Source organism: Neopsephotus bourkii, unplaced genomic scaffold (genome assembly GCF_033783945.1).
Source record: "Neopsephotus bourkii isolate Nb327-2 ecotype Australia unplaced genomic scaffold, CSIRO-AGI_Nbou_v1 NB_479, whole genome shotgun sequence".
NCBI classification, from domain to species: Eukaryota; Metazoa; Chordata; class Aves; order Psittaciformes; family Psittacidae; genus Neopsephotus; species Neopsephotus bourkii.
The window spans coordinates 2,101,634-2,115,019 of NW_026900980.1; the positions used below are offsets into that span (position 1 = coordinate 2,101,634).

The 13,386-nt window shown below is 46.3% G+C and overlaps 1 protein-coding gene across 3 annotated transcripts in view; it reads left to right on the forward strand.

Annotated features, from left to right (window-relative positions):
• Window positions 1–2,597: 2,597 nt before the first annotated feature.
• Window positions 2,598–13,386, forward strand: part of CDK6 (cyclin dependent kinase 6) — a 123,988-nt gene continuing 113,199 nt past the window's right edge. Inside the window, exons 1-2 of one of the 3 annotated variants that reach the window (XM_061350105.1) lie at window positions 2,598–2,893; window positions 4,991–5,482. In XM_061350105.1, the coding sequence (XP_061206089.1) occupies window positions 5,250–5,482 (233 nt within the window). In that variant the 5' untranslated portion in view covers window positions 2,598–2,893; window positions 4,991–5,249. The other 2 variants (XM_061350103.1, XM_061350104.1) reach the window with 2 other exon arrangements.

Here is a 13,386-nt window from a genome sequence, read left to right on the forward strand (position 1 = left end):
GAGGTTTGTAGAGCTTCTTTGAACTCTGCTTTGGGAGACAAAGCACTTTGATTCCCAGATCGCCAGGTGGAGGGAGGGAAAAACAAAAATAGTCATATCACTTTTTAAACAGTCCCTGAAAAAAATCTGAGGCTCAAGCAGAGCCACAGTAACTGTGTGGCACTTCCATGTTTTGAATTCATAAAGTGTGATAGCATGAGCAGTGTAATCTCCCATGGCAATCCCTACTGACAGCACCACATAGGTAGGCAGATAAACACTTCTGAAAGAACCATCACACATACACCCCCAAACTATTGGGAGAATAGGGGATGAAAGGCTGAGCTTGTGTTGTACACTGTTTATCAGGAGAATTATAAAACTGCACAGTTGAGCACAGAGGCAAATGTCAGGGGACAGCAGAAATCTCCCATGTTCATCCTGAACGTGAAGCTGCACCTCCACCTGGCCAGAGGACCTGGTGCCCCTCAGTCCCTCTTTGAGAAAACAGCAATTAACCCCAGCCTAGCTTGGAGTGTGGAGATTCAGAGATCCTCAGGGGCAGACAACAACCAAGACATCACTGCTCTTTCTTCAGAAGTAAAGCTTTTTGCATGTAAAGTGAGAGCCCTAATGTCCCTGGAACCTAAGGTTTTCTGTACCAAGCTTGTTACAGCTGCATAAATATTAGGTTAGGAGAGATAGGGGGAGAAAAGTAGACAGACAGGGGGAGGGAGAGAAAACAAAGGAAAGAGAGAAATAAAGGTTTTAAAAAACCTTTAGAAAAGGTTTAAAAAAAGGTTTAAGAAAACCATAAATATTAGAAACCAGACAAGAGGGAGGTAGTGTATTGTACATATGAACCTTGTCATATGCTGTGACTTTTCACATTTGAAAAAAAATAATATTGACCTGTGTATTAAAATTTCACAGTTAAAGGTTATGGGGTTTGCCATTAACTGCAGCATCTTTTTATGGTAAATCACTGACTTCAGAAGTTGTTGAGGCGCTTCTTGGATTTAAACTAAAATATGAGCATAACTTAAGTTTTTGCAAAGTATGCATGGTCTCCTGCAAACATTCACATGCCCCTGGCCTTCTACTTGAAGGCACGAGTAGCACAGCCTCCCCAGTTGCTCCAGGAGGAATCGGAGGTCTCCCTTCTGCTCTCAGGCAGTTGCCCCTCAACAGCTCCCCAGGTGCTTTTTCTAACTTCTCAGGAATAGGAAGGGCATGTGGAATTGCTGGTGTCAGTTTTGAAGGAAGGGAAACAAATTTTATTGAAGCTATAGGATTTCATATATCCTCTGTAGGATGTATGTCCTACCCTCTGCAGCACTGTGAGTCCAGAAGGGTAATTACATGCTTTTTTTTCTAATATGAATTATTTTAGTTTGTACAGCAGTGTATGCATTTTTTTTAGTTATTCCAGATCGGTGTATGATGCCAAGTCCTCGACATGCACTGTTTGAGTTATAAACCCACTTTGTTAAATTACACTACCATTGCACTCTCTCCCAGTTAAACCACCGTAAGAGCTGGTTCTGGAGTGGGACGATAATCATGTTTGATGTCCAGAAAAGCATAAGCTGGAGGGTACTGGCTGGGAGAACTGGGAATTAGGCTCCAGGTGTGTGTTTTCCCCCATGGAGACAGGGTAGGTCGGTGATTATTTTTTAGTGGTGTCAACTTCAGTATTTGGAGGGCTTGGCTCCACAACAAGCATCCTCCCCACCCGAGGACGGGCTGAGGGCGTACCCAGCTCCTCTGCACACCCTGACCCGCGCAGCTTCAGCGCAAGTCTGCGCGGACAAGACTCTGCTGGGGGTAGGGGGTCTTCAGCAACGAAGTTTCTTGATGCTTCCCGAAAGCATTCATGGGCGCTGACTTCCTGCCTGCGCTCTGTGAATGGAAAGTATCAAAAAGGAAAGCAGAATACGAGTTTGGGGGGGTGGGGGGTGGGAATGTTATTTCCCAGGAACGGAGAAAAAAGAACCTAAAAGCCCCAACCAACCAACCAAAAAGCAACAACCCCCTAAAGGGTTATTTCCCAGCGCCGAGCCCCAGGAATGAGTCAGGCTCCTCAGTGCTGCCGCAGCCGGCTGCGCCCGCGCCCGTGCAGCTCCGAGCACAGCGCCGGGGCCAGGGCCGGGGCCGGGCCCTGCCGGGGACCCCCCGGGGCAGTCGCCCCGGGCCATGCCTGGCCGCGGCGCTCGCGGCGACCCTTGCGGTATGCGGCTGCCTTTGGCAGAGGCACATGAAGGATTTCATTGAGTGTGAAGACAGAGAGCAGAGACAGAAAGCAGAAGGAGGCGGCTGCAGCCTTTGTAGTCGGGGAGGAATGCGGAAATGTTGAAGCACTATGTCAAACTTTTTTGAAACGGGGTCAAGTCACATTCAGCCAGCGTGGGAAAGCAGGGAAAAAACTTGAGGAGAGGGGGAGAAAAAAAAAAAAAAAAAGGCAGCAAGCTGCTGCTGCTCCCAGGCTGAGCAGAGGCCGAGGCAGCGAGCGAGGGGAGGCAGCGCAGAGCAGCGCAGCGCCGGAGCAGCTGCCGCGCCGAGGGCCGGCGACGAGCCCCGCACGGGCAGGCTGCGGCCGGCGGGGCTGCGGTCGCGGCGCTGCAGCTTCGCGGGGGCCGCCGGCCGCGATTTTTCTTTCGCGTTTTCGTTTTCCCCGGGCAAGGGGGGAGGGTGGGGGGGGGCGGGCGGAGCGGGCCGGGGGGACTTAGTGCGAGCTGCCTTCTGCGCCAAGGTGCAGCCCGGCGGCGGCAGGAGGATGCGAGCCGAGGGCGGCCGAGCTACGGAGCAGCTACCTGTGTGGCCCGGGCGGCCGCTGCCGGGACCTGCCGGAGACATCGCCATGTGAAGGGGCAGACCCGGGGCCGGCTCTCCACCCCGCCTCGCTCAATGGGAGGTTTGTTTTAGGGAGGACTCACCCCCTCCCTCTCCACCCCCCCCACACCCTCGGGGCTGAGGATTATTTGGGGATCTGGTGGCGGTGCAGGCGGCCGCGGCGCACACCAGGTAACGCGGGGCGCCCATGTGCTCCGCGCACCCGGCCCGGCGGCGTGGCCCACAAGCTGCCCCCGGCCCGCAACCCCCCTGGGACGGCACCGGGGACGCGTCCCTGCTGCTGCCGGGGGCAGCTCGCCACGCCGTGCAGCCGCAGCCCGCCTTGGGATCGGCGTGGGGGCACCCCCCGTGTCGGGGGCCGCGAAGGGGCCGCGGGGGAAGGGGCTGCCGTCCTGGGGAGCCATCGGGGGGTTCCCCTCCGCGTCCTGCCGAGTGGCCAGCCGGTCTTCCCCCCCCCCACCATCCGTCCCCTGAGAGGAAGCGGGGGTACGCGCTTCCCCGCGTGTCCCCCGCCGCCACCCCCCGCCGCGTGTGGGGCGCCCGCGGAGGGAAGCTCGGTGCCGAGGCAGGGGGGGGTTGGGGCCGTGGCGGGGGGGGGTACTCGCGGTGTCCCGGCGTGCCCGGGGAAGGCAAGCGGTGACTTTCCGCCTGGCGCCGCGGCCGAGCGGAGGCAGGCCCGCCGACCCCGCGGCCACGCACACGGGCACCTCCGCTGCCCGCCCCTGCCCGCCGCTCGGGGGCGCCCTCCGCAGCTGCGCGGGCCGGGATGCGGGCCGGGGGCTCCGGTGCAGGTGTCTGTCTGTCTGTCGGTCGGTCCGTCGGTCAGTCGGTCGGGTCGGTCTGTGTGCCCGGGTCCCGGTGGCGGGGAGAGGCGCGGTGGTCCGCGCTCGGTGCTGCCCGGTGCTGCGGGGGAGCCAGGTTACACGGGGCGGTGAGGCGGCAGCAGCTCCGGCGGTGGCAGCTGGAGTCAGTGAGGAAGGCGGTGGGAGTGGGGGTGAGGAAGGGGGTCGGGGTCGGTTCAGGCTGCAGACGGGTAAAAGCGGTGAGCAGCGGGCACGGATTTTCTTCAGGTTGCTCTGCTTTTCTTCTGCGAATAAGGTGTAAGACCAGCATAAAGGTGCAATATGCCTCTGGCTTTATGCGTGGATTCAGGGTAGAGGAGCCCCGACTGAGCTGTCTGGGGCTCTTTAATCCTAGCCTGGTGAAAGCGCATCGTAGGAGAGGGTTAAAGCCCCGGAGGTCACCGTATTATTATATTAAAAGGTGGCAAGGGAAAGGGAGAGTGTTGATGTGGAGTTTTGTGAGGGGAGAGGATTTGCCTTCAGTTCTGCAGAAAGGGTGGGTGGAACTGGATACAGGCAAACTGGGTACAGGAGGAAGAGCTTCTGCTCTCCAGCCTCGTGTGCTGCGCAGCAGAGCGTGCTGTTCCTGAAGACCATGTCTCGCTGGGCTGCTCTGGAAGGAGCTAAGCTTCCAGTCACACAGGCAGCAGTATCTGTGTCCACAGACGAAATCCTTGCGTGTCAGTAACTTTCCTGAAGTGTGTATTTCTGAACCTACCTCAGCACATGATGCTTGGTAACATACTATAATTGACAGTTCGGTATGTACATATTGCTCCTCCACACACGCGCTTCAGAGTAGGAACTTGCCTCTTGCAATGTATTCATGAAGGGCTTAGCACAGGGGAGAGAAAATCAAGGCCGAAACCCCCAAATGTTACAAATAAGTAACAGTGATATAGCATGGGATATATTCCCAAGACTCCACTGCATGCACTCAAGAAGCCTTTGGGTCCTGCAATCCTGACATGAGTTGCTGCGCATGACTTCCTTGCATAGTTAGTTAGCTTTGCCATCCCTATCACCCATGTGTTGGAGGGTCATCGTATTCAACCCATTGCACAGTCAGATCCCACAGCACGCAGTTGCTCTGTGGCTCTGTGTTTCAGCCTTCTGCGCAAACTGTGATAACTTTGTAGTGTTGTATCAGCCATGCAGGGACACTGATACACATGTCTCCCTGCTGGTTCACGTCTTCCTTTGCACCATGTTTTTGCTTTGCATGCAGTTACCTACTATACGAGCTTAGTTTTCTCATTTTTTGGACAGTGCTAAGTAACAAACTAAACTCACTTCTTGCTTGATTTGTCCTCCAGATCTAACTGACTTTACGCAGACAATGCTCCCAAAGACTGCACGATAATTCCTGGTGGCCAGAAGAGGAGGCACACTGGGGCCCTTACAGAAGAGGACCGAGAACAGGAGGGCAAGAGCTTCCTACTTCCCCTCTGGCAGAGGTACCAAGTGCGTGGCCTATCTGCCAACGTGAACAACGTACTCATTATCAGAAAGCAAGCGAGACTGAGAGCCACCCCAAGACACTTGGAGCACGGGAGGAAGAGGAGTGGCGCCAGCATGGATAAGGACAGCACAAGCCTAGCTGACCAGCAGTATGAATGTGTGGCTGAGATTGGGGAAGGAGCCTATGGGAAGGTGTTCAAAGCCCGAGACTTGAAGAACGGTGGCCGCTTTGTTGCTCTGAAGCGGGTACGGGTGCAGACCAGCGAGGAGGGGATGCCGCTGTCCACCATCCGAGAGGTGGCAGTTTTGAGGCACCTGGAGACATTCGAGCACCCCAACGTGGTCAGGTGAGGAAGTGGGGCAGGTGTCCCCATCAGTGGGATCCTGAGTTTAGTATATGAGTTGGCCAAGCAAGAGTTTGGGTACATAAATGGACTGGACACTCATTTGGGTTTGTGGATGAAGTGAGCACTAAACTGTGTACATGGAATGTGGTTTGAGGTTTCAGCAGGCCGTGGTGCTGCCTGCCAGACCTCACCTCATCCCTGTGCATTGCCTCCCACACACACAAACACCCATCTCCAGAGGCATAGGTGTGTGACTTAAGTGTTTGAGTGGATGGGCAAGGAGCCATGTATATGTTATTTCCTCAGGCATAAGAGAGAATGAGAAAAAAGTCTCCCTGGTTTTGTCTCAAGTATTAGTTCTGCCAGCTGCAGCTGATTTTTAGCAGCTCTATTCATTATTGAAATAGCAAAGATGAGAGCAGTAGTGGAATGCGCATTCAACCTTTTTAGATGGTTTTACAGAGAACTGTAGATTATCATATTAAAGAGAAGTAACAGCTTAAGACTTCCAAGCTTTGCAGGCAGCCTTGTAGTTGAATACTGTTTAGCTGGTAGTAATTTCACCATGTACTGACGATTGTTCTGCCAAGAGTACAACAGTAGAGATGTCAGGCCTTGCTTGCAAAATGGTGGCCATGGCCCCAGGATGTCCTTTCTGTTGTGTTGGTAGCAAAAAACCTGGATAAATGACCTGTGTTCTTGAACAGATTCTCTCAGTGGTAAGGCTGGCCCTACTGTAGCCTCTTACAGTTTTTCTGTAGCTGGAAAACCCCAGCAGCCTGTGAGTATCTTTTATTAATATTATGAACTTTAAGAAGTAAGCTTCACTTTGCAGATGCCCAGATATGCAGTGATTTGAAACTGATCAGCATCATACCGGTGGTGCTGTAGTAACAAGAGTATTTCTTGCTATTTGTGTTATTATATGCACATACTGCGTAGAAAAAGGAAAATATTTTATACTTCACTAACACCAAGGCTCTTTCAGTCCTAGAGAAACAGACTACTAGCTACTAGCTACTCTGAAGCTAGAGAAGACCTTCAAAATGGGTTGTAGCTGTGATCCTCTTATTTTACAGTCTGTGATGAGGGGGTTTATAGTGGGTGCAAAAGGAAAGGTGAGACAAAGAATAACACTTAAAATACAAAATGCATAGCTGAAGTAATTTTTGTTCATCTCAAGGCAGCATAATATAACAGTCTACCTTCTCTCAGGGTAGATTTAGACTAGATATTAGGAAGAAATTCTTTACTGTGAGGGTGGTGAGGCACTGAAACAGGTTGCTCTGGGGAGTCGTGCCTGTGTTCAAGGCTAGGTTGGGTGGGGTATTGAGCAAGCTGGTCTAGTGTGAGGCATCCCTGCCTGTGGCAGGGGGGTTGGAACTAGATGATCCTAATGTCTTTTCCAACCCAAACCATTCTGTGATTCTGTGATTTATGTCTGAACTGAATAGGCAAAACGTGTATTCTGAAATACTGATAATGGAGAGCACATCATCAGTCTCATTGCAGTGAGCAATGGGATACAGGGGGCAGCTCACACTTTCCTACTGCTTATCAAACAAATCCACAGTTTGGTTAATAACCATTATTTTGACTGGCTCCCAGTAATGCCAGAGGCCTAGTCAGTAAATTTCAAAGTGGTGGGATATTTGTGTGGATGTGTTTTATTTGATCACCAAATCCAGGTGGCTTGGTTTACAGAGGAGAGCACACAAGGTTCTTCCTTGGCAGTAGAGAGATAATTGAGAGTTCTCAGAGTTTCTGAAATCCAGCCCAATAATTTATGAGTGTACATGAGGATTTAGTTGTCCAGGTTTAGACATTTACGTATTTGAAAACTGTAAACCTTGTTTGAAAATAATTCAATATAACAATACTTATGAATTTTTTTGCCTGCCATTGGGATCTTTCCATATGAAGTAAAGGATTTTTAAGAGCTCTTTAATCCTGAATTCAGCAAAACCTTGAAACTAAAGTTCTTGTTTTCCAAAGAGCTGTTTGATGAACTGACTATGCAGCTGCAGGCTTGTTTTGCTTGGGCTTGAATGTAGTGCAATCTTGACATAACGTTGCATAAATACATTGAAGCTTAAGATATTTTCACAAGTCTGAATGAAAATTCATTCTCTGCAAGCAGGATTTCAGCCAGCAATATGAGAATGTAGTTTCAATATAAAAATCCCTGAAAGTGTGTTCCAGGTCCTCACAGTGGTGTTGGGAAGCCTTTTGCCGTAAGCAGCATTTCGAACACAAGAGGTTGGTCTGTGATGTATGGGGATGCTTGAGGCCTTGACTGCTCACCTTTTCCAACAAACAGGCAGGGGAATATAAGAAGCAATTTCAAACATTCTCTCTTCTGAAATGTGAAGAATCCTGTTTAAAAACTCCCTCTGTTGTGCATGTTTTTAATCTGCAGAGCAGATGAATCTGTAAGTAGCCCTTTGGAGTGACTGAAATTATATGAAAGATTATTTGAAAATATTTAAATGCCCCTGTTCTGTTACAAAATATGGTAGAAGAGTTTGTACTTTATCAAAATTAAAGGTCTATTTTTGTACTATGTAAATATACTCAGAAAAGGAAATACTACAAAAGGAGCTCTGCTTTAAGCAGCTGACCTAGCTGTACTTAATTATTGAGCATGTTATGCTCACAAAAATGCTCATTGTTTGGGCATGCATTCTGGAAACTGGTATAAAGGCCAGGCTACTAAATAAAAATAATGTCAAGTACACTGTCTACTTGCTGGATTAAAGTGTCCATCATTTTCAGAGCACTGGGATAACAACACAAATACTTGAAATCAAAGGGATTTTTTATTTTGAAGGGACATCTAGCTTTTTTTCTGAATATTACAAGCAACTAGCCCGAAAGAAATGAGAACTGCAAATTTGAGGTTGAGTCTGTTAACTATGAGTAATGGCATGTGTGCAAACCAGCAGTCATCCTGTGAGTCAAAATTCAGGCAGACTTCGGACAGATGAGGTGCATATCCCTGTGCTTGGCTGCGGTACTCTGGCATCAGCTGGCAGCAATGGCAGAAATTATAGGCCACGTGAAGTTAGGCTGGACATGCTGATCTCAGTCACATGGTGTGTCAGGGTGTCTCCAGAGGGTAAAGTTCAGAGCTCAGCAGTCCAGAGCTTCTCTGTCTCCATGAAGTAATGCTGAATGTGAAGCATAATTTGGTAAGGAAGAGACCCAGTACTTGCTAGGCAGAGGTAGAGCTCAGTGGCTTTGTTGGTTGTGGAGCCAGGATGCAGGACCAGCACTGCTACTGCAGTCCAGGTTTGTCATAGGGGTTGTAGATTCCCTTCCTCTAAAAACCTGAGAAATGGTTGGATCACTGGAGGGTTCCAGTGCTTGGCATTTGGAATGGAAGGGAATTTTCTCCATAAAGTGGAAATGTCACAGAATAATTTTAAACAAATATTTATCCTATTTTTCCATGCTACTGCTAATTATGAGAGCTTTGTTTCATGGTCCTTCTCTCCAAGTCTGTCGTTTCCATATTCGTACAATGAAGAGGCACATTTTTTGCAGCACAGTTGCTTTTACAGTGATAGATAATGAAGTTAGGTAAGACTTCACCGCAGAATGAAGTAAAAGGAGGTGCAAACAAGGATTGAAAGGAAGTCTAATCTTCATCAGAAAAGTGGTGGTAGTGGAAGACTCCGGACTGTTGACTGTGGTGGTGGAAATAAGGTCTGGAGGAGTGATCTAAACTTTTGCCAGACTGTCAGAACAGCACACAGAAAGGCATGGGGAAAATACAGTTAAAAGCATGAATTCTGTGTGCTTAAAATCCTCTCCTGCTCACATTTGCCTTTGTTTAAAGTTCCCCTCCGTCAAGGACACCTTAGTCTATTCTATTTATCTTCACAAATCAAAGTAAAAGATAGACTCCTCAAGAGTAAATCTTACTGTGCATTGCTCTAAAATAAGGTATGTTGTAGGCTTTGAAATGTCCTTTGTAACTGGTAGGATGATTGAGGTGCTCTGCTAGCTCACCTTTCAGATAATGGGATGTAATGCTTTAGTAAAGCTTTACTATATACGGTAGTCAAAGCTGGCAAAAGTTGGTCCCGCACTTACATAGCTTAGTGCTGTTCCGTTTGGGGAAAATGAAATATATGTAGACAAAGGACAGACTTTGCCAGGAGTAAATGACATATTAGATTCAGGAAATTCCTGTGTGTAAAACTGGGAGTATTCCCTGCTGCAATATATCTCTAAAAATTCTTCTTGTGATTATAATGCTAAATTCAACAATATATTGTGTTCGTTTTATCTCTCTCCTGCTGGTAATCAGATGATTAATTTTCCCCTAATGTTAATCATACATCAAACTGTGAATTTGCACTCTGAGAAGGTGATGTAAAAGACAGAATGCTGTAACTCTTGCCGTGCTTGTTTTCTAACATATATATGTATTTAACAGCTTTGATAGTGTTCAATCTTAAGCAAATAGAGCAAACCTGCAAAGCTATATATTTTTGCTTCCTGGCTTGTAGTTTTTTTGATAAATACACTTTTTAAATATTTTCATGGGTTAGTAAGTCTTCAAATTTAAAATAACCAAAATAATATTGAATATAATCTTTTGGAATATAATATAATCTGGGTTATTATTTCAAAGATAAGTGTCAGAAATCTTGCCATTCAAGGTCATCATGAGCATATGACAGAGAATTAATCTTAGTTCTTTCCTTCCTTGCAGAATAGGTGCCTCAGCTAACTGACTTAGGTTCAACAGGATGAACCACCGAGCTGGATTATATTCCTCAGTCTTTTTGGTACACAGATCGGGTGGAGGGGAGGGAATGGAACCCAGTAATGATGAGTATTTGCACAGTTATGCCATGTTCAAGGTTTTATGTTATTTTATATCATTGAAACATAAATGACACTGTAAGATGCCCTCTCTGGCACAACATGACAACTCTCATGTTGCTTTTTCCCTGCTTTTTGAGTCCAGTGGTCCATGTTGCTATCTCTTGGTTTGCGCTTGAGTTGTTGGTGGAATCCATCAAATGATTCCCTCAGCAAGGCAACCTGAGCATAGAGGGAGCTAGATGGGGCACACATGACTCCCCATCCCTATGTGTCCTCACATAAAGACCAGCGCTTGACTCTGCACAGGTCCCAGACCTTGGTGCTTAAAATTGTGCTTTTTACTCAGAAGGTATCTTTTTATCAGTGTCTTGAAATTCTCTAACATTATAGAGAGCATTCAGAATATATCTGCAGGAGCCCAGCAATACCTAGTTAACCTTTTGCAGGGCAGTTTGAACTTGTATCAAACTGAAATGATAATGGGAACATACAGAGGGAAAATAACGCAGTAGCTAATTTTGTTTCTCTTTCCAATTTGTGGTGACACTCATACTGGCTGCTGGCTTTATTACTGTACTATTCATAAGTTTAAAGGATGATCTTCTCAGAATCATTGAGATACTCCATCCCGTCAAGTGAAACATTTCTATTTTTGGGGGCGTTTGTCTCCGGTGAATTCTGCTTCCTTCCTTACTTCCTTTTTCTGCCAAGCTAATGTTAAACTTGTAGTGTGTGACATCGTTCTTGCAGATCAGCAGTGTGCTGCATTGTGCAATGCAGTTTATTTTTATGTAGCACCACTCATACAGCATCTGTCAGGCCCCTGGAGAGAAAGAAACGGTCTCTATATTGCTAGGTTCAGGGATTGTGTTCCACACAGAAAGAGTAAAATAAGATGCAGGGATGGAGCGAAGCAGAAGAAACTGAACTTGAAACTTGCCAAGCTTAAAGGGATTAATTTGGCAGATGAGTCTCAGCTGAGGTAGAAGAGGTGGATGAGTAATGGGAAGGAAAAGCTGAATGAGCTTCGGAGTCAGTTTTAGCCTAACACAAACAGGATGGTCTTCAAGACAGATGTGAAGATGGGAAGTGCCTTGGGGAGAGAGAGGCGCTTCCAGGCTGGAGGGTGGTGATGGTCAGAGGGGAAGGGAGATGGTTCCTACACTGACCACGCATGGCAAGGAGGATGCTGCAAAGGTCTTGTGGAGGGAGGGACTGCCTACCTGGAAACATGGCTTCTCTGATGGCAAGACGACAAAGGGGAATGATGTGGCTGACACTGAACAGGGTTTGGCAGTAGGTAGCATTTGAAGAAGTCTGTGAAGTTGGCAGAGGACCCTGTGAAGTGACTGCACACAAATGCAGGCCTGTCATCATCTACTTGCAGCCCTGCAGTACCCAGAATAAGCACGTACAGGGAAAATAAGTGATATTCTTCCTGTTGATAGGAATTGTTTATTAGTAATGGATGTGATGATTTAGTTTGGATACATGGTCTGCCAGAAACAGGACAAGATAAGAGCATGTCAGGAAGGAAGGGTTGAATATGGAATAGCCTTTAGAGCCTTAGGAAAATCAGTTTCTGGAGTGAGTACAAGCTTTCTTCAAAAAGTATTTTATCTTCTTCTGAATCTAAGCTTTTTACAAAAAACATATTTCCAGTCTTTGTGTGAGCGAATGTTAGTCATTTTAGATTATGTCCGGTGCTCCATTCCTTCTTTAAATCTGTGGATGGTTTTGTTTCAGAGAGGTCTAGTTTTGGTAGGTCCTGCCCAGAATGGAAAACCCAGCTCATTTTGCCACAACGATTGCTGGTGAGAGGTCATGGCTGCCAGGCATCCCCTGGGTTAACAGAGCAGGGTCTAGGATTTTGAAAAGATTATTTCATGGAATATTTCCTTGTGAACATTTTCTAAGGATGGGACAATTGTTCAAAGGCTAAGGGTAAATAAATGAATAGTAAAATCAATACAACACTTTGGATGCAATGAGGTATTTTGAAAGGACAGGAGAGTGGATGGTCCACTCCAAAAAACAAGAGACCAGGGTAGATTAGTTGGGACTTTCCAGTTTGCTTCATGGTACCTACCCCTGACTGAAGTGTGAAACAGAATAGGGAGAAGGAAAGTACTGACTTTCCAGGTGTTTGGAAGAGAGTAGGCTTGAGGCTGTGACTTAACAAAGCACTGAGTGAGTCACTTGGTGGGATTTAAGTCATTCTTTGAGCTTTAGCACAGATGTAAGTGCACTATTGAACAGAAATAGCTATGATATTAACTGTGCACTGAATTTTAAAATGCTTTACTGAATAGAGTTCAGGGACAATACATGTAAGGATATGAATCACAGATACTGATTCTTATTCATGTATTACATTAACTGAAGCCTTACTTCTAGAGAATTTTTTATTAAAAGTTAAATCATGCAGAATAAATAGTGTAACTAACCTGATGTAGCAGTAATGTGAATTTGGCCTTGAGTGCTCGCATAGTAATTCTTGGTTGACTTAATTTAGTTATGAAGTTTTAAAATTACTTTCATAAAATTTCATATTGTTCATCCCAAAGTTTGCAGCTTTATGTGGAGAATTTTTTTTTTACTCTTTATTCAAAATCCAGCTGTTTTCCAGTTTTGCTGAGCAAGTTCATCTTGATGATTCTATAAAATTATCAAAAGATTGCTATGCCTATATATGTATACAGCTAAGCTGGTTTTTTTCACTCAGAAGAGGAAATTTCTCCTATATCAGTTCTTCATATATTTTTCTTGTATTCTGAAAAACATTCTAAATTACACATGCATGCTTATTTAACAGCCGTACCTTTAAACGGTAAAGCATTTGTAACTAATAAACAAACCACTTTAGAATTTTCCAGGGAGTGTTTTTTTCCATCATGTACTTTGATATTTTCCATTTGGGAAACCTCCATTTAGGAAGCTTTTGATGAGATGAGCATCAGTGTGGAAATGTGACTGTTGATTTCTGAACTATTTCAAAACAGCTCATTGCATCCAAAGTGTTGTATTGATTTTCCTGTTCATTTATTTACCTTTAGCCTTTGAAA